This window comes from Brachyhypopomus gauderio, chromosome 20 (genome assembly GCF_052324685.1).
Source record: "Brachyhypopomus gauderio isolate BG-103 chromosome 20, BGAUD_0.2, whole genome shotgun sequence".
In the NCBI taxonomy this organism is placed as follows: Eukaryota; Metazoa; Chordata; class Actinopteri; order Gymnotiformes; family Hypopomidae; genus Brachyhypopomus; species Brachyhypopomus gauderio.
This window is the reverse complement of record NC_135230.1, coordinates 713,603-732,500: the sequence shown is the minus strand read 5'-3', so window position 1 is coordinate 732,500 and position 18,898 is coordinate 713,603. Positions and strand designations below refer to the sequence as shown.

General features: G+C 44.3%; 2 protein-coding genes across 2 annotated transcripts in view; one reads left to right on the top strand and one right to left on the bottom strand.

The window, feature by feature from the left end:
• The window catches only part of tmc7 (transmembrane channel like 7), a 20,707-nt gene extending 12,415 nt beyond the window's left edge, over nucleotides 1-8,292 (bottom strand). The window contains exons 1-6 of the mRNA XM_076982940.1: nucleotides 8,087-8,292; nucleotides 3,215-3,503; nucleotides 2,779-2,918; nucleotides 2,436-2,591; nucleotides 1,794-1,879; nucleotides 177-322 (exon numbers count right to left, since the gene is read on the bottom strand). Coding sequence (XP_076839055.1) covers nucleotides 177-322; nucleotides 1,794-1,879; nucleotides 2,436-2,591; nucleotides 2,779-2,918; nucleotides 3,215-3,503; nucleotides 8,087-8,105 — 836 coding nt within the window. The 5' untranslated portion in view covers nucleotides 8,106-8,292. The remainder of the gene's footprint in view (nucleotides 1-176; nucleotides 323-1,793; nucleotides 1,880-2,435; nucleotides 2,592-2,778; nucleotides 2,919-3,214; nucleotides 3,504-8,086) is intronic.
• Nucleotides 8,293-11,229: 2,937 nt separating this feature from the next.
• On the top strand, nucleotides 11,230-18,241 carry wfikkn1 (WAP, follistatin/kazal, immunoglobulin, kunitz and netrin domain containing 1). The gene is made up of 2 exons (XM_076982919.1): nucleotides 11,230-11,436; nucleotides 16,110-18,241. The coding sequence occupies exons 1-2, from the start codon at nucleotides 11,230-11,232 to the stop codon at nucleotides 17,646-17,648; spliced, it is 1,746 nt and encodes a 581-aa protein (XP_076839034.1). The 3' UTR covers nucleotides 17,649-18,241.
• Nucleotides 18,242-18,898: the final 657 nt, after the last annotated feature.

The window sequence follows — 18,898 nt, the reverse complement described above, 5'->3', positions numbered from 1 at the left end:
TACATATATATATATATATATATATATATATATATACACACACACACACACACACACACACACACACACACACACACACACACACACACACACACACACACACACACACACACACACACACACACACACACACACACACACACACACACACACACACACACCAGACAGACGTATACCTCTTCACGATCCAGAGGAGGCTGAGGAGTAGGTAGGTGATGGTGCAGAGCAGGTAGGCTGTGGCCACGCTGTATCTGAACGACGGGAACTGGATGGAGCTCACCATGTAATAGCCATAGAACAGGTAGGTCTGTTCTAGGAACCCCTACACACACACACACACACACACACATTATAGTATCTATACAACAGATGTATGAAAATGTATGAATGTAAACTCAAAGACGCAGGGCTAAAATGGCACTGAGTGATTATGAGAAATTCTGTTTTATAACACTGCTAATGTAATCTGTATTATAACACTAACATGTAAGGTATTCTATATTTGGTATTATAATTGATATTGGTATTACTACATTTTTTACAGATTTGGTATAGAAAGTGCTGATTGATTTGTTTTTTAAGCATGTGACACTACCCAATGTTAATGGATCACTGATTAGCTCAGTGTTAATGGATCACTGATCAGCTCACTCAGTGTTAATGAGGCTTTAATCAGCTCACTCAATGTTAATGAGGCTTTGATCAGCTCACTCAGAATTAATGCATCACTGATCAGCTCACTCAGGGTTAATGTATCACCGATCAGCTCACTCAGTGTTAATGTATCACTGATCAGCTCACTCAGAATTAATGCATCACTGATCAGTTCACTCAATGTTAATGTATCACCGATCAGCTCACTCAGTGTTAATGTATCACTGATCAGCTCACTCAGGGTTAATGCATCACTGATCAGCTCACTCAGGGTTAATGCATCACCGATCAGCTCACTCAGTGTTAATGCATCACCGATCAGCTCACTCAGTTTTAATGCATCACTGATCAGTTCACTCAGGGTTAATGCATCACCGATCAGCTCACTCAGGGTTAATGCATCACCGATCAGCTCACTCAGGGTTAATGCATCACCGATCAGTTCACTCAGTGTTAATGCATCACTGATTAGTTCACTCAATGTTAATGCATCACTGATCAGTTCACTCAGTGTTAATGCATCACTGATCAGTTCACTCAGTGTTAATGCATCACTGATCAGTTCACTCAGTGTTAATGCATCACTGATCAGTTCACTCAGTGTTAATGCATCACTGATTAGTTCACTCAATGTTAATGCATCACTGATTAGTTCACTCAGTGTTGATGCATCACTGATTAGTTCACTCAGTGTTAATGCATCACTGATTAGTTCACTCAGTGTTAATGCATCACTGATTAGTTCACTCAATGTTAATGCATCACTGATTAGTTCACTCAATGTTGATGCATCACTGATTAGTTCACTCAGTGTTGATGCATCACTGATTAGTTCACTCAGTGTTAATGCATCACTGATTAGTTCACTCAGTGTTAATGCATCACTGATTAGTTCACTCAATGTTAATGCATCACTGATTAGTTCACTCAGTGTTAATGCATCACTGATCAGTTCACTCAGTGTTAATGTATCACTGATTAGTTCACTCAGTGTTAATGTATCACTGATCAGTTCACTCAGTGTTAATGTATCACTGATTAGTTCACTCAGTGTTAATGCATCACTGATCAGTTCACTCAGTGTTAATGCATCACTGATCAGTTCATTCCATGTTAATGTAATACAAAGTGATTCCTACTGTTCCAGACAGCAGGTCAGTAATGTACTGGTGAAAGACGACCAGGCCCTGTCGAGATCTGGGAGGATACACACTGCATTCTGAAACTGAAACACACACACACATATGTGTGTTCAAAACAATCAGTCAAACAAGATATGTGTGTGTGTGTGTGGGAGGTAGTGAGTGAGTGAGTGAGTGTGTGGAGTGAGTGAGTGAGTGAGTGAGTGAGTGAGTGAGTGAGTGAGTGAGTGAGTGAGTGAGTGAGTGAGTGAGTGTGTGTGTGTGTGTGTGTGTGTGTGTGTGTGTGTGTGTGTGTGTGAGGGAGTGAGGGAGTGAGGGAGTGAGGGAGTGAGGGAGTGAGTGAGTGGGTGTGTCATGGACAGTCATGGCCTGGTGGTAGGGAACTGGTCTTGTGACCGGAGGGTCGTGGGTTCGATTCCCAGACCTGAGGCCATGACTGAGGTGCCCCTGAGCAAGACCCTTAACCCTCAATTGCTCACTTGTATAAAAGATTAGATAAAATGTAAGTCACTCTGGATAAGGGCATCTGCCAAAATGCCATAAATGTGAGTGTGTGTGAGGGAGTGAGTGAGTGAGTAAGTGTGTGTGTGTGTGTGTGTGTGTGTGTGTGTGTGTGTGTGTGTGTGTGTGTATGTGCACCGTTTCCACTGGTGATGGTGAGGTTGGCGGATGAGTGTTTAGCCACAATGACTGGTAGCAACACAAAGCTGAAGATGATCAGAAACATCGCAAAGTTGAGCAGGACCAGGAAGCGCAGGAAGGAGAAGTACGAGAGAATCCCAGTGCCGAACATTCCTGCAGGACACACACACACACACACACACACATACACATACACACACACACACATCACTCACTACAACCCCTGAGCATTCTTGTGAACCTGGAATTCACTGAGTACAAACCCTAACATGCCCGTTGGACAAACTCTGTGTGTGTGTGTGTGTGTGTGTGTGTGTGTGTGTGTGTGTGTGTGTCTGACCCTCTATCAGGTGGATATCTGCTTTCCAGAGCTTCATGGTACTGAGCACCACAGAGCCTTCCTCCTTCATCCTCTTCATGTAGTGACCTGCACTGGAACTCCACTGAGTCCAGCCAGACAGATCACGGTGAAGCTGCTGGCTGTAGTCAACACACACACACACAAGCAAGCACACACACACTCATATAAATAACATATATTACATATATGCTGTAATAAAAATTACACTGTAGACATTAGATGTGCAGGCAAATACCCCCCCCCCCCCCACACACACACACACACACACACACACACACTCAATCCCTACACACACACCCCTACACACACACCTACACACACACCCCTACACACACACACGCCCCTCTATACACACACACACACACACACACACACACACACACACACACACCCCTACACACACACACACACTCACTTGTGTCTACGTTTCTCTGCCATGCTCCAAGGCAGTTCCCGGGCAGGTCTGTACTCAGATGGGTTGCGGGGGACCCTGTCCTCTGTTCTGCCATACGCCCACTTCCTGTCCTGGGTCCCGCCCCTAGCCCCACCTCCACTGCTGCTGGAGCCATAGCGTCCCCGGGAGATGCTCCGCCTCTTGGTGCTGCTGCTGCGTGATGACCTCCTGCGGTACAGCAGGGTCTGGTAGCTGGGTAACTGGTCCAACAAGGGGTTACTGACCGCAACAACCCGCCTGGAGACAAACCCTGGAACACAAGACACACCACGCTCAAATAATCCTGGAACACAACACACGCCACGCTCAAATAACCCTGGAACACAACACACGCCACGCTCAAATAACCCTGGAACACAAGACACGCCACGCTCAAATAATCCTGGAACACAACACACGCCACGCTCAAATAATCCTGGAACACAAGACACGCCACGCTCAAATAACCCTGGAACACAAGACACGCCACGCTCAAATAACCCTGGAACACAAACACACGCCACGCTCAAATAACCCTGGAACACAACACACGCCACGCTCAAATAACCCTGGAACACAACACACGCCACGCTCAAATAATCCTGGAACACAGCACACTCCACGCTCAAATAACCCTGGAACACAGCACACGCCACGCTCAAATAACCCTGGAACACAAACACACGCCACGCTCAAATAACCCTGGAACACAACACACGCCACGCTCAAATAACCCTGGAACACAACACACGCCACGCTCAAATAACCCTGGAACACAGCACACGCCACGCTCAAATAACCCTGGAACACAACACACGCCACGCTCAAATAACCCTGGAACACAACACACGCCACGCTCAAATAATCCTGGAACACAGCACACTCCACGCTCAAATAACCCTGGAACACAGCACACGCCACGCTCAAATAACCCTGGAACACACTAGGGTTGCAACGGTATGAGATTTTCACGGTATGATAACCGTCTCAGAAAATACCGCGGTATCACGGTTATCACGGTATCACAGTTAGTTTGTACATTATTAAAAGATACACTGACCCTTAAAGAAATTACAACAAGTTTTTTTTGTTCAATTAACTATATTGTAGAAACCTGCAACTATTGTATACAAAATGTCTCCTTTAAAAAAAAAAAGAGCTGTAAACATGTTTATATAAATACTGCAAAATTAGAGAAACCTAAATCATGAATTTCAGTACAATTATTTAAGTTTAAATTATTTAATATCTGATAAACTCAGCCTGGGTCAGTGTCTGATCAACAACTGTTGTAAACGTCCGTTGTACTGCCAAGTTAGAATATAACCAGATACTGCAGAAAGAGAGGATTTATTTCTGACATGAACCTCACAATAGAGATTTCTATTTTAAGGCTTTCACACAGAGTCTGGTTTTAACATATGAAAAACAGGCACGTTAGAATTTGAAAATGAACGCATGTAAATTAATGGCGTCTTTCACATTCAGTGAAAGCAAGGACCATAAAAAGCTAGGTTTATTCTTTTCACTAGTGACCGTAGCGCGCGACTCTGCACAGTTCTCTTGTATTACGTTAACAAATACGAACCTCTTGTAATTCAAGGACGAAACATGAGAGAACGTGAAGACGTTAAGATGGGCGTTTTGAAAATAAACAACCATTAAATAATGTGATGAAAAAGCGAATTATTTCAAGTATATGTATAAATATTTAACTTTATTAAGTTTAAGGTGCTGGGAAATATTGAAACGTACCTTTAAAGTTAAGTACAAGTGCTTTAATTCCACCTTGTAAAGGTGTATGAACCCTGCAAACACGACTTTGTTCATTGCGCTGAGGCACGACGCGCGCAAAGTTACAAAATTCGAGAGGTGCACGACCTCGCGAATCGACAGCGCGTGAGACCCTCGCGCACGGGCGGAGCCACCGCGATTACGTCATTTTCGCCGCTGACTTTAGTTTAGCTTTTTTTTTGTAAAAAAATTTGTTAAGTCTGATACACTTTCTGCCATTCTCACCGCTGTGTGCTGAGTAGCTGAACCGGAGCGGAGTTGCGCATGCGCGGGTCAGTTTCTCAGCTGGCTTGCTTTTTACCGGTAATAAGCAAACGCACACGGTATGATAACCATGGATTTTAATACCGTGGTATACCGTGAAACCGGTTACCGCTGCAACCCTAAACACAACACACGCCACGCTCAAATAACCCTGGAACACAACACACGCCATGCTCAAATAACCCTGGAACACAGCACACGCCATGCTCAAATAACCCTGGAACACAGCACACGCCACGCTCAAATAACCCTGGAACACAGCACACTCCATGCTCAAATAACCCTGGAACACAGCACACTCCATGCTCAAATAACCCTGGAACACAGCACAGCACATGCTCAAATAACCAATAAATATGGATTATACTTTCGCGAGTGACCGTAGCGCGCGACTCCGCACACCTCGCGCGAATCTGCTGTTGTCTGAAACGATATGTGGTAGTATAAAGAAACACCCCTCAAAAACAGGGGAAGGAACATTTACCTGACAAATTTTAATGTTGCTTTGTGTTTCAGGTTTGAAAAGTGCTGGAATTTAGGCTAAGGTGAGGGCAGCCCTGTTCTTAATCAGAATGTAGACAGCGTGACTGTCAGTACGCAACATGTAACAAAGCCGTTTAAAAGTAGTATGCACTTTGTTTAATATAAAAAACTTGAATTTGATAAAGGAAATGTGGAATTTCAAGTTACATCACTGAATAAGCCAAAATAAGTTTCTTTGTTTTTTGTTCTGCAGAAAATTAATCGTTTAGACTAGTCGACCAATACTCGATAGTTGAATCGATAGAAAAATAGTCGTTAGTGGCAGCCCTACATATAACCCTGGAACACAACCACGCTCATATAACCCTGGAACCCAACACACACCATGCTCAAATAACCCTGGAACACAACACACACCACGCTCATATAACCCTGGAACCCAACACACACCACGCTCAAATACGCTTCTGCTGTCAGGCTATACAACCAGCACTGCCCCAAAACAAAACAAAACAATCATTGTAAATGATGTATACAAATTTCTTTTTTCGTAACTCAGTATAATTTAACGGAACTTTGTGCAATATTCTAAAGAACTGCAATATTACCATATAAAGACTGTTTTATATTTTTTCATATTTTTTTTCTTTACCTTTAATATATGTTCAAACTTGCGAAGTAATTTTTCTACCTCTTTTTTTGTATGTTCTCTAAGCTGCTATAACACCACAATTTCCCCATGTGGGATAATAAAAGGCTATCTTATCTTATATTAAATAACCCTGGAACACAACACACACCACGCTCATGTAAGAAACACTTCAGATACACACACACACCACGCTCATATGGGAAACACTCCAGATACACACACACCACGCTCATATGGGAAACACTCCAGATACACACACACCACACTCATATGGGAAACACTCCAGATACACACTCCACGCTCATATGAGAAACACTCCAGATACACACATGAAGAAGACATGCTCATAAAACAAACACATGTATAAGGAGCCATGAGGGTTCACACATCGTTACAACATGCAAATAATATCTTTGTTTTCCAGTAAAAAATGAGATGATAAAATAAGATACTGGCTGAGTTTCTCTAGACTCTAGTTTCACTCTGTGCAGAAGCGTTATACAGGAACTGGACGTAATACATGAGACAACACTGGTTCATGGTCATGGGGAAGTTATGGTTAGAGAATCGGTCTTGTGATCAGAGGGTTGTGGGTTCGATTCCCAGGCCCTAGGCCATGACCCAAGTGACCCTGGCCCCTTGACTTAACCCCAACTGGTCCTGCCTAACACTCTGGGCATGGGTGTACCATAGCCCCTTAGTGTGTGTGTGTGTGTGTGTGTATGCACCACAGCCCCCCTAGTGTGTGTGTGTTAGTGCGCACGCGCCCCACAACCCCCTAGTGTGTGCGTGCATGTGTTCCCCTTGTGATCACTAGTCTGTGTGTGTGTGTGTGTATATGTGTGTGTGTGTGTGTATGTGTGTGTACTCTCACTGCACAGGTGAGACAAATTCTGACTGGGGTGAAAATCACAATTGGCAACTTAAAACTGATGATTAATGAGTTGGACTTCGAAGACCGCGTCTTTTTAGACGTATACCGTCACCAAAACCCGATATTTGGGGTTTTACACCCAGACTGTGGCGGTCGGGACGTTAATCCGAGCGGTAACGTCGCCCCGCCCCGCGCACTCGGTGTCGTTAACGGAGGTTGGCATGGTAACGAGCCTGACCGACAACACAACGCTTGACTTTATGACCGAAGTGCAGATGATGAGTTAAGACATTTAACGTTAAGAAATAAGATTTAAGACATTTAACGTTAAGATAACATCAAGATAACCGCACTAACATTCTCACCAGTCACGATCAAATCAAATCAAATATATTTGTATAGCGCTTTGAGTTTGTTGGTCATTAGTAACGTTAGTCTGGCTGATACCAACCCTAACCAGACCTAACCGGACCTAACCAACCCTAACCAACCCTAACCGGACCTAACCAACCCTAACCAACCCTAACCAACCCTAACCTCACCTAACCAACCCTAACCGGACCTAACCAACCCTACCAGTACCTATATCAGTACAGACGCGACGGAACGCAAGCGAACCGAACCACCTGAACTGTGGAGGAGTTCGTGAAAGAGTTCATGTACGAGTTCATGTATGTGCGGAGTTGGCCAGCGGCCCGTGTTTCGGTGTTGGTTCGCTAGATGGTGTTTAAAACCTCACACACGTTCACACCCCTCACACAGTAACCCCTCACACAGGCTCACATACCCCCATCAACGGTGTCCATGCTGCTGTAACACGACCACACTCTCGCCTTCCTGATTAAATCATCTGAGTCTGAACAGATGTTCGCCGTGGTCCGTCCATAATGCGAGACTTAGCCAGTTAGCTTCTTAGCTTGTTAGCCAGTTAGCTTGTTAGCTAAGCTACATTCCTGGACATCTGGAGCGAGCGGCCCATACAGCGCGCGCACAGCGCATGCACGAATCTCACAGCGCGTCCACATTGTGGAATTCCTAATTCCAATGATAGAAACGTAGCGTCAAACATTATTATTCCTAATGCATTAGACTCAACACTAATGTACTAGACTCAACCCTCATGCATTAGACTCAACATTTATACACTAGACTCAACACTAATGCATTCGACTCAACCATAATGCATTAGATTCAACACTAATGCATTAGACTCAACACTAAAACACTACTCAACACTAATGCATTAGATGCACTCATAATGCATTAGACTCAACACTAATGCACTAGACTCAACACTAATGCATTAGATTCACTCATAATGCATTAGACTCAACACTAATGCACTAGACGCAACACTAATGCATTAGACTCACTCATAATGCATTAGACTCAACACTAATGCACTAGACTCAACACTAATGCATTAGACTCACTCATAATGCATTAGACTCAACACTAATGCATTAGACTCACTCATAATGCATTAGACTCAACACTAATGCACTAGACTCAACACTAATGCATTAGACTCAACACTAATGCACTAGACTCAACACTAATGCATTAGACTCACTCATAATGCATTAGACTCAACACTAATGCACTAGACTCAACACTAATGCATTAGACTCACTCATAATGCACTAGACTCAACACTAATGCATTAGACTCAACAATAATCATGGTCATGGCCTGGTTAGGGAACTGGTCTTGTGACCGGAGGGTCATGGGTTCGATTCCCATACCTAAGGCCATGACTGAGGTGCCCTTGAGCAAGGCACCTAACCCCAACTGCTCCCCGGGCGCCGGGTTAGGGCTGCCCACCGCTCTGGGCACGTGTGAGCCACAGCCCCCTAGTAATCACTAGTGTGTGTGTGTGTGTTCTGACTGCACAGATGGGTTAAAAGCGGAGGACAAATTTCGATTGGGGTGTAAAAATCACAATTGACAAAATATGGCACATTTTTAAACATTTAATGCATTAGACTCACTCATAATGCATTAGACTCAACCCTCATGCCCTATTCACAAAAATGCAAATTCTACTGATTCAGATTTAGATTCAAGAAGCTTTATTGGCATGACTATAGTTTGCTACAATAGTGCCAAAGCATTACAACAATAGACAAAAAACAAAATAAACAAAATAAGAGCAACAATTATCAAATAAGTGACAGCAAAGGTAAAAACATAAGACTTTATATACATATATCCTTTGTAAATATATGTGTACACACACACACACACACACACACACACACACACATATATATACATATTTATATTTATTATACTATTTATATACTATACACACACACACACACACACACACACACACACACACACACACACTGTTTGAGTGTGCAGTGATGGAGGGTAATGGAGACCCAATACTGTCTGTGAGGGTTAGTGTTAGGGTTAGTGTTAGGTTCTGTGAGGTAGGTACTGAAGTTGACCCGTACACTCCTAGAGCGTCCCAGGTACGTCTGCTTGTCTTTAGCATAAATTCAGCATTTAGCCCAGTCAGCTCACTACTTTGTTAAATCAAGAATAAATGTTCAATTTCTTATGCAAAGTATATGATACATGCAAAGCCCCACACTCAAGACAATAAGCTGAATCAAGGATTCATAAATATGCAAATGATCCAGTTGGCCAATCAGAGCTGACTGCTGATTTGGAATAAGTGGTGTTTTTGACAAAAACACAAAGAAAACACAAATGTCTAAACACAATCAAATTCAACATAAACTATTTTAAATTAGTGGAAATAATCTGTATATATATTTAATAATATATAATAATTAAACAGACTAAAATGATTGGTAAGATTAGTACATTAATTTTAATTTCTTCAGAACCTATTACAATTTACCTGTTTGCATTTAGAGTGTAGCACAGTCACTCAGAACAGCTACATTATTAACTACTAATTGGATAAAATATAATTTTCCATGTAAACCACTGAATGTCCACAGTAGTTAGATCAAGTTCAGTGAGGAGGTGGTCTGAGGGGGGGGGTGTTAGGGTGAGAGGCGGTCTGGGGGGGGGCAGTTTGCGCCTTTGTGTGGATGGACATTCTCACCTCCCACGCACTTCAATGAGCAAGGTCAAAGGTCATAAGTCGCGGGGGAGGGGGGGGGGGTGTGTCACCATCTGCACATAAAAGTTTCAGAGCTTGGGAGCGTCTACAGACAAAGACACTTTCCTGGATATTAAAAAGTTCCATTCCCAGATGGCTTTGCATCCTAAACCACCCCGTAGTGGAGTGGTGTGACACACCGTCCCATATATTAGAGTAAAACACATTTAGTACAGAAAACTTTAGTATAGATCTACATGTATAAAACGTGAAGTCTGAGAGTAACGAAGATCCTCACACAAGTGGACACTTACGCTTTCTACTCACGTGAGTTGGTTTATTGTCCCTTTTAAACGAAATGAACAAGAACACATCAATCGGTCCCTTGGAAATAATTTAGACGACCTACGCATAATAGAAACGTGTCCAGTTTACCCTCCATATAGACGTAAGTCATTTAAAGCTGCGATATTACTGCTGTTCCTGAACCCGGTGTGACTGGACGTGTAAAACGGTCTAGACGTATAAAGCGTATTTTACCACTTCAGAGCTAGACCTCCTTCATCTCTTCACCGTGTTTCTGCAGTTGCCCGGCTCACACCAGCATGTCCCACATGAGACTGTAGACTCCAGACTGGAGCTCCAGCGAAATGTCCAGCTGCATATCGTCCAATACTCACTCGAAAACTGGACGGATGAATATTTTGGTGCACAGATAGACCTAACGTCGGACTTTTTGGCTACGATACCCTGGTATATGCTCCAGAAGATGCATTTATGAGTATTGGAGAGCCCTGGTGAGCAGTCCAGGGACTGCGGCCAACTCCGAGCTAAACTTGTAAGGAACCATGACTTCTCTTGGAAGTTGGACATGTTCTGGGGTGAGTCGAGCTCACTGCTGTGTTGCGCTGCTGTGGTTTGTCGCTGTGGTTTCTTGGCCATGTGTCCTGTGCGCCAGCGCCGCAGGACATCCCGGAGTCTGTCCTGACAAACTGAACACGAACCTCTGGGTGGACGCGCAGAGCACCTGCGAAAGACAATGTGCAAACGACCAGGTGAGACCCTCTCGGTTGTGTTTTTACCTGAATCTACCAGGTGAGACCCTCTCGGTTGTGTATTTACCTGAAACGACCAGGTGAGACCCTCTCGGTTGTGTATTTACTGGAAACATTGGACATAAATAATGATAACGGAACATTACACCTCAGTGAACGGTGTCTTAATACAGCAATGACAAAATACACATCCGGCTAGCACCCACGAAATGTTTTCAAACTAAAGTTCAGCACATGTAAATTGTTAAAGCTAAACAAGTCACAGTCGCGATAACCTATACGCGTAACCTTCCTCCATGTGTGGTCTGTTCACGTCGTGATGTTGTGTCTTCCCCGCTAGAGGGCGGTATGTGAAAACTGATAACATCTTTACGCGGCATGCGTAAGTAAGAATAGGCCTACCAGGCACTTTGCTTTACTTTTACACGCTTACTAGTGGTCCGCCATAAGTCGGCAGATGGAGGATCCAGTGGATCCAGTGGACTACTAGAGGATCCAGTGTTGTGTTAAAGCACTCTCAAGCCCCAACACACACGCACACACACACACACACACACACACACACACACACACACACACACACACACACACACACACACACACACACACACACACACACACACACCAACCACAGACTCCAAGCCCCAAGTGTATTTCCTCATTTACAAAACTCACTGGTTATTTGTATCTGTTCTCTAAAACACACACACACACACACACACACACACACACACACACACACACACACACACACACACACACACACACACACACACACAAAACAGTTCTCAAAAGCTCTTCCTCATTCTTTTACCCACCAGTACATATCTCAGTCATGAATCTCTCTTCACTGTAGGTACTGTAGTACTATTTACAGGTTACATTTCTGCATCACTGGAATGTTCTGAAATAATTTGGCCGGAAATGGCCATTTTATTTTTCTATTTTCGGTGTTCAGCCGAGTAAGTGAAAAGGACGAATAATTTATACCAAACAATAACGTTTAATGATGCCATAGAGATGTGAACCAGAGTGAATGTTTTACTCTTTAGAATTACACATTAACTTTAAATATTAACATTAACTTTACACAATAACATAACACATTAACATACCACATTAACTTTACACAATAACGTAACACATTAACATACCACATTAACTTTAGACAGTAACTTTACACATTAACGTTAACTTTAAACATGGTAACAGTCATTACAGTGTATCAGAATGTAGATGCTGTGGTAACAGTCATCACAGTGTATCAGAACATAGATGCTGTGGTAACAGTCATCACAGTGTATCAGAACATAGAAGCTGTGGTAACAGTCATTAGTGTATCAGAACATAGATGCTGTGGTAACAGTCATTAGTGTATCAGAACATAGATGCTGTGGTAACAGTCAATTACAGTGTATCAGAACATAGACACTGTGGTAACAGTCAATTACAGTGTATCAGAACATAGATGCTGTGGTAACAGTCAATTACAGTGTATCAGAACATAGACACTGTGGTAACAGTCAATTACAGTGTATCAGAACATAGATGCTGTGGTAACAGTCATTACAGTGTATCAGAACATAGACCAGACCTGGGCAAACAGCGGCCCGCGGGCCACATCCGGCCCGTTGTGCGTCCCTGTCCGGCCCTCGAAGGTCGCGAAGGCCAATCATAAATGAAACAAATATCTATGTCGTGCGAGCAATACAACTGTGACGCTTTTATTTTGAAAGCGCTACGTTTGTGATAATTCCGTGTGGACGTACCTGCGTGTGTGTGTGAGCTGTGCGAGAAACACTGTAGGTGATCAGCGACAAGTTAAGGCTTTCGGGAGTGAACGTTGCACCTCGCGCGAACCTCCGCAAACGGCGGAAAATTTACGTGACGAATTTTTATTGTGCATTGTGTTCCAGGTTTGAAAAGTGCTGGAATTTAGGCTAAAGTACTTGAAAATGCTTGAAATTGTAACTGTATTTCGATTCACAACAAATAGCTGACTGAACAGGGGGGTATTCCAGAAAGCGGGTAAGTAAACTCAGAGTTAACGAAAGCTCAGGTTTTCTGTTCCAGAAACCGAGCTTAGAGAGAACCTGAGTCAGCTGGGAAATATTGAAATGGACCTTGAAAGTGCCGTAGAAGTGCTTTAAAGCTAGGTTTAAGCCAGGTTTATACTTGACGCGAGGCGAGCGGCGCGAGGGTCCGCCCGGCGAAATTTATGTAATCGCGGTGGCGGAGGGCCTCACGTGCTGTTGATTCGCAAGGTCGTGCACCTCTCGAATTTTGTAACTTCGCGCGCGCGCCGCGCTTCAGCGCAATGAACAAAGTCATGTTTGCAGGGTTCATACACCTTTACAAGGTGGAATTAAAGCATTTATACATGTGTATGTGTTTATGTATATGTGTGTATGTGTGTGTTTCTTTTCTCATCTGCTGCTTCTTTCTAATGTTTTTAGTTATTTAATAATTTATTTTAAATTATTGGTGATTTATTCTAATCATTTTTAGTTTTATATAAACTCTTGTTGCTTATTCCCTTGTAAAGTGTCCATGTGTGTCTTGAAAGGCGCTTATAAATAAAATTCTATTATTATTATTATATACTTTCAAGGTCCATTTCAATATTTCCCAGCACGTTAAACTTAATTAAGTTAAATATGTATACATATATTCGAAATGATCCGAAATAATTCGCTTTTTTATCACATTATTTAATTGTTGTTTATTTTCAAAACGCCCAATCTTAATGTCTTCACGTTCTCATGTTTCGTCCTAGAATTACAAGAGGCTCGTATTTGTTAACGTAATACAAGAAAACTGTTCATTCAGATGGCTATTTGTTGTGAAACGAAGTAGTTACAATTTCAAACATTTTCAAGTATTTAGCCTAAATTCCAGCACTTTTAAAATCTGAAACAAAAAGCAACATTAAAATTGGTCAGGTAAATGTTCCTTCCCCTGTTTTTGAGGGGTGTTTCTTTATACCAACACACATCGTTTTGAGAACACTGCACAGAATGTGGCGGCAAGTATAAGTGCCTCCTCTGTTCGCGGAAGTTTGCGTGAGGTGGGTGGAGCCACTGTGATGACGTCATTATTGTTTGTGTGGCCCTCTGACACAATTCAGGGTTCTCATGTGGCCCCTTGTAAAAATGAATTGCCCACCCCTGACATAGACGCTGTGTCATTACAGTCATTGCTGTTTCTCTCATTCTTTTGGCAAACCACAATTTTCCACTAGAATAAATGCTTGTATGCATCATGTCCTTTACGTTTGACTGGTAGTGTATGTAGTTCAATAAAAAATTCAGATGTCAATGTTTTTTGTTTTAAACAAAGACAAAAATACATTAAGCCTATTTACTGTAAATTAGCAAAATGAATGAAGCACTCTGAAAAGCCATACTTCTGTATTAGGCATTCGGCCAAATGTTTCTGATATGGGTGAGTGTGACAATAAGGAAGTGATAATTTGAGATTTAATGAAGAAAGGGCATCAACGCAGCCCATGACATAAGAAACAAGAACCAGTAATCAACTGGTTCAAAGACAAGACATATATAGACATATATAGACAAATACAGACATATATAGACATATATAGACAAATACAGACATATATATACATATATAGACAAATACAGACACATATATAGACAAATACAGACAAATATAGACATATATAGACAAATACAGACATATATATACATTTATAGACAAATATATACAAATATATACTGGGGCAGTCATGGCCTGGCGGTTAGGGAACTGGTCTTGTGACCAGAGGGTTGTGGGTTCGATTCCCAGACCTGAGGCTATGACTGAGGCCATGGTGCCCCTGAGCAAGGCCCTCAACCCTCAATTGCTCACTTGTATAAAAAATGAGATAAAATGTAAGTCGCTCTGGATAAGGGCGTCTGCCAAATGCCATAAATGTAAATATACATATATAGACAAATACAGACATATATATATATATATATACATATATAGACAAATACAGACATATAAGATAAGAAAAGTCCTTTATTGATCCCGCAGCAGGGAAATTTGCAGTATTACAGCAGCAGAGAGGGAGGGACAAGGAGAGGGAGTAAAAAGACAATATATAAGGAAGATAAAAAATAAATAAATAAAAACCCCGCATACATATATAGACAAATATAGACATATGTAGACAACAGGGCTCTCAAGTTTTGGATTCATGCCAGAGTGTGAGAGTTGTTGACGGGGGGGGGGGGGGGGGCGGCGATCGTTAATTGTTGGGGGTGGGGGGGGGGGTATGTGGCGAACGTCAGTTGTTGAGCGGGAGGGGGGGGGGGTATGTGGCGAACGGGGGGGGGTTGTATACGTTGTATATCGCGATCGATCGCCAGTGGAGGGCGACATAGATATGGATCGGAGGTAAATAAACTAGATTTTTTTTCTCGACGTGTGAAATCGGAGGTGTGGCGTGTGAGCGTGTGAAGACGGTCAAATGCGTGTGTCACACGCTCAATACGTGAGACTTGAGAGCCCTGGTAGACAAATATAGACATATATAGATAGATATATAAACTAACGTGTGTGTGTGTGTGTGTGTGTGTGTGTGTGTGTGTGTGTGTGTAGGACTGTGCTCAGGTGGAGAAGTGCTATGCTAACGTGTGTGTGTGTGTGTGTGTGTGTGTGTGTAGGACTGTGCCCAGGTGGAGAAGTGCTGTGCTAACGTGTGTGGGCTGCTCAGCTGTGTGGCGGCTCGCTTCCCTGATGGTGCCTTCAGTCCTCCCATTGGCCAATCAGACACGAATATGTCAGCTGTCAATGCGTCGAGCTGTGACGGTTTCCTGTGCAACCAGCAGGGGGCGGTGTGTGACGTGTGGGAGGGTCAGCCGGTGTGCAAGTGCCAGGACGGCTGTGAGAGCGAGCCCAACTTCACCTGCGCCTCAGACGGCCTCACCTACTTCAACCGCTGCTACATGGATGCGGAAGCGTGCGTCCAGGGCGTGACCCTCAGCGTGGTCACCTGCCGATACCACCTGTCTGGCCCGCGGACCAGCCCGTTGCCCCCGGACACCACCGCCCAGCCTACCCCATCCTCCTCCACCCCGTTCCCCCCCACCCTCTACTCCAGTCCACAGCACCAGGCCGTCTACCTGGGCGGCACCGCCAGCTTCCGCTGTGACGTGATTGGCCATCCCAAGCCTGACGTCACGTGGGAGAAGCAGTCGGAGCGCCGCGAGCGACCGGTCATGCGTCCAGACCAGATGTACGGAAACGTGGTGATCACCACCATCGGCCAGCTGGTGGTCTACAACGCCCAGGCGTGGGACACGGGTATCTACACCTGTATCGCCCGCAACTCTGTGGGGGAGCTGCGAGCTGACTACCCCCTCTCGGTGGTGCGGCGGGTGGAGCCAGAGTTCTACGAGGAGCAGGAGGGAGGCGGGGACAGCGAGGTGTCAACGGCGCGACCCTTCTCGCCATCGGACTGCCTGGCTCCTGTTGAGCAGACTGAGTGCGGGGAGAGTCACGTGGACTGGTTCTACAACACCTCGCTGGGCTCCTGTCAGCCCTTCGCCCACGGCGGCTGCCCGGCCGGGCGGAACCGCTTCGAGACGTACGAGGAATGCAGCGTGTTGTGCCAGCGCGAGGGGCCGGGTGTGTGTGTCCTGCCCGCCGTGCAGGGCCCCTGTCGCCACTGGGAGGTACGCTGGGCCTACAACGCCCCCGCCCGCCTTTGCAGACCCTTCGTCTATGGCGGCTGCCACGGAAATAGCAACAGCTTCCGCTCGAGGGTGGAGTGCGAGGAGGCGTGTCCCCGGCGGCGGGCGCGGCCCTGTCGGGCGTGCCGGCCCCGCGCTCGTCTGGTGTCCAGCCTGTGCAGCAGCGACTTCGCCATCGTGGGCCGCGTGGCGGAGCTGCTGGAGGAACCGGGTGCGGGCGTAGCGCGCTTCCGTCTGGAGCGAGTGCTGCGGGATGAGAAGATGGGCCTGGAGATGTTTAAGGCCCAGCACCTGGAGGTCACGCTGACACACATGGACTGGTCCTGCCCCTGCCCCAACATCACCCTGCAGGAGGAGCGCCCCCTGCTGGTCATGGGGGAGGTGCAGGACGGCATGGCAGTGGTGCTGCCCAACAGCTACGTGAGGCTAGCTTCCGAACGCAAGGTCAAGAAGATCCAGGACGTTCTGGCCAGAAGGACCTGTGAGATGCTGCAACGCTTTCAGGACTGAGACTGTGTGTGTGTGTGTGAGCGTGTGTGTGTGAGTGTGTGTGTGTGTGTGTGTGAGCGCATGTGTGCCAGCATGTGTGTGTGTGTGTGTGTGTGTGTGTGTGTGTGTGTGTGTGTGAGAGCGTGTGTGTATGTGAGTGTGGGTCTGTGTGTGTGTGTGAGCGTGTATGTGTGAGCGTGTGTGTGTGTGTGTGTTTGTATCAATGTTTGTATCAATGTTTTTATCAGTCTGTCTGCCTATGTGTGTCAGTGAGAAATATATCAGCATTTGAACAACTGAACTCAAAAAAAAGCATTTTAAATATTTCACAAAGGTGCGCACACACACACACACACACACACACACACACACACACACACACACACACACACACACACACACACTCACACACACACATACTTACACACAGAAACCTTTAAACTGAATGTATATCCTGTTGGTCGAGGTTGAAGAAAGTGTGGGCAAGCAGTTGTGTTCTGTGTCACCCAGAAGAAGTGAAATCATTTAGAGAAGTGTTCTTTGGTTTGGGTGTAGTTTTATAACGTCTTTGCTAAAATAGGAATGGTGTGTGGATCTATTAACTCTAAACTATTTTCATTTCTTTTTTACATTATTGTATTTTACTTGTTTGCCCAAATAAAGTATTTACACATTCCATTCTCAGGTCTGCTTTGTGGTCAGATCTATTATTAGATAGTGGCAGATCTATTATTATAAGGGGTCATCAAGGGGCCACAATATTCATAGAGGGGCCAAATATTTGTCCAACATTCCTGTACACCATCCCTGGATTTGGTAAAATGTGGACATTTCACCAGTCACACCATGTTCACCATTTCACCAGTCACACCATGTTCACCATTTCACCAGTCACACCATGTTCAGACTATTTAATTTAAAAAAGCTTACACAGTACCTCCTTACATTTATTTTTACTGTACATAGACAAAATACTTCATTATTCATTTTTGTGAGAGGATCTGAACATTCACGTCTAATGTTTGATGACTCAAACATTCATCTGTCATTGTTGTTTGTAGATGACTTTTAATCAAACTCAGGACTGCAATGCCGCGCTCACATGGACCACATGGTCATCACAATGACCGGAACAATACAAATACAATACAATAATACAATATAATACAAACATGTTTGAGGTTACTGTAGCTCCCCCAGTGCTGTGGTGGAAGACAGCTTGAGGTTCTTTGTATCCTGTCCCAGTTTGTAGCTAAAACAAACATATCTGT

Excerpts from the sequence above, each read along its gene's own strand:
- wfikkn1 (XM_076982919.1), top strand. The coding sequence starts at position 11,230 with ATGACTTCTCTTGGAAGTTGGACATGTTCTGGGGTGAGTCGAGCTCAC. Across the intron at positions 11,437-16,109 it reads GACAATGTGCAAACGACCAG|GACTGTGCCCAGGTGGAGAA; the intron begins GTGAGACCCTCT and ends GTGTGTGTGTAG.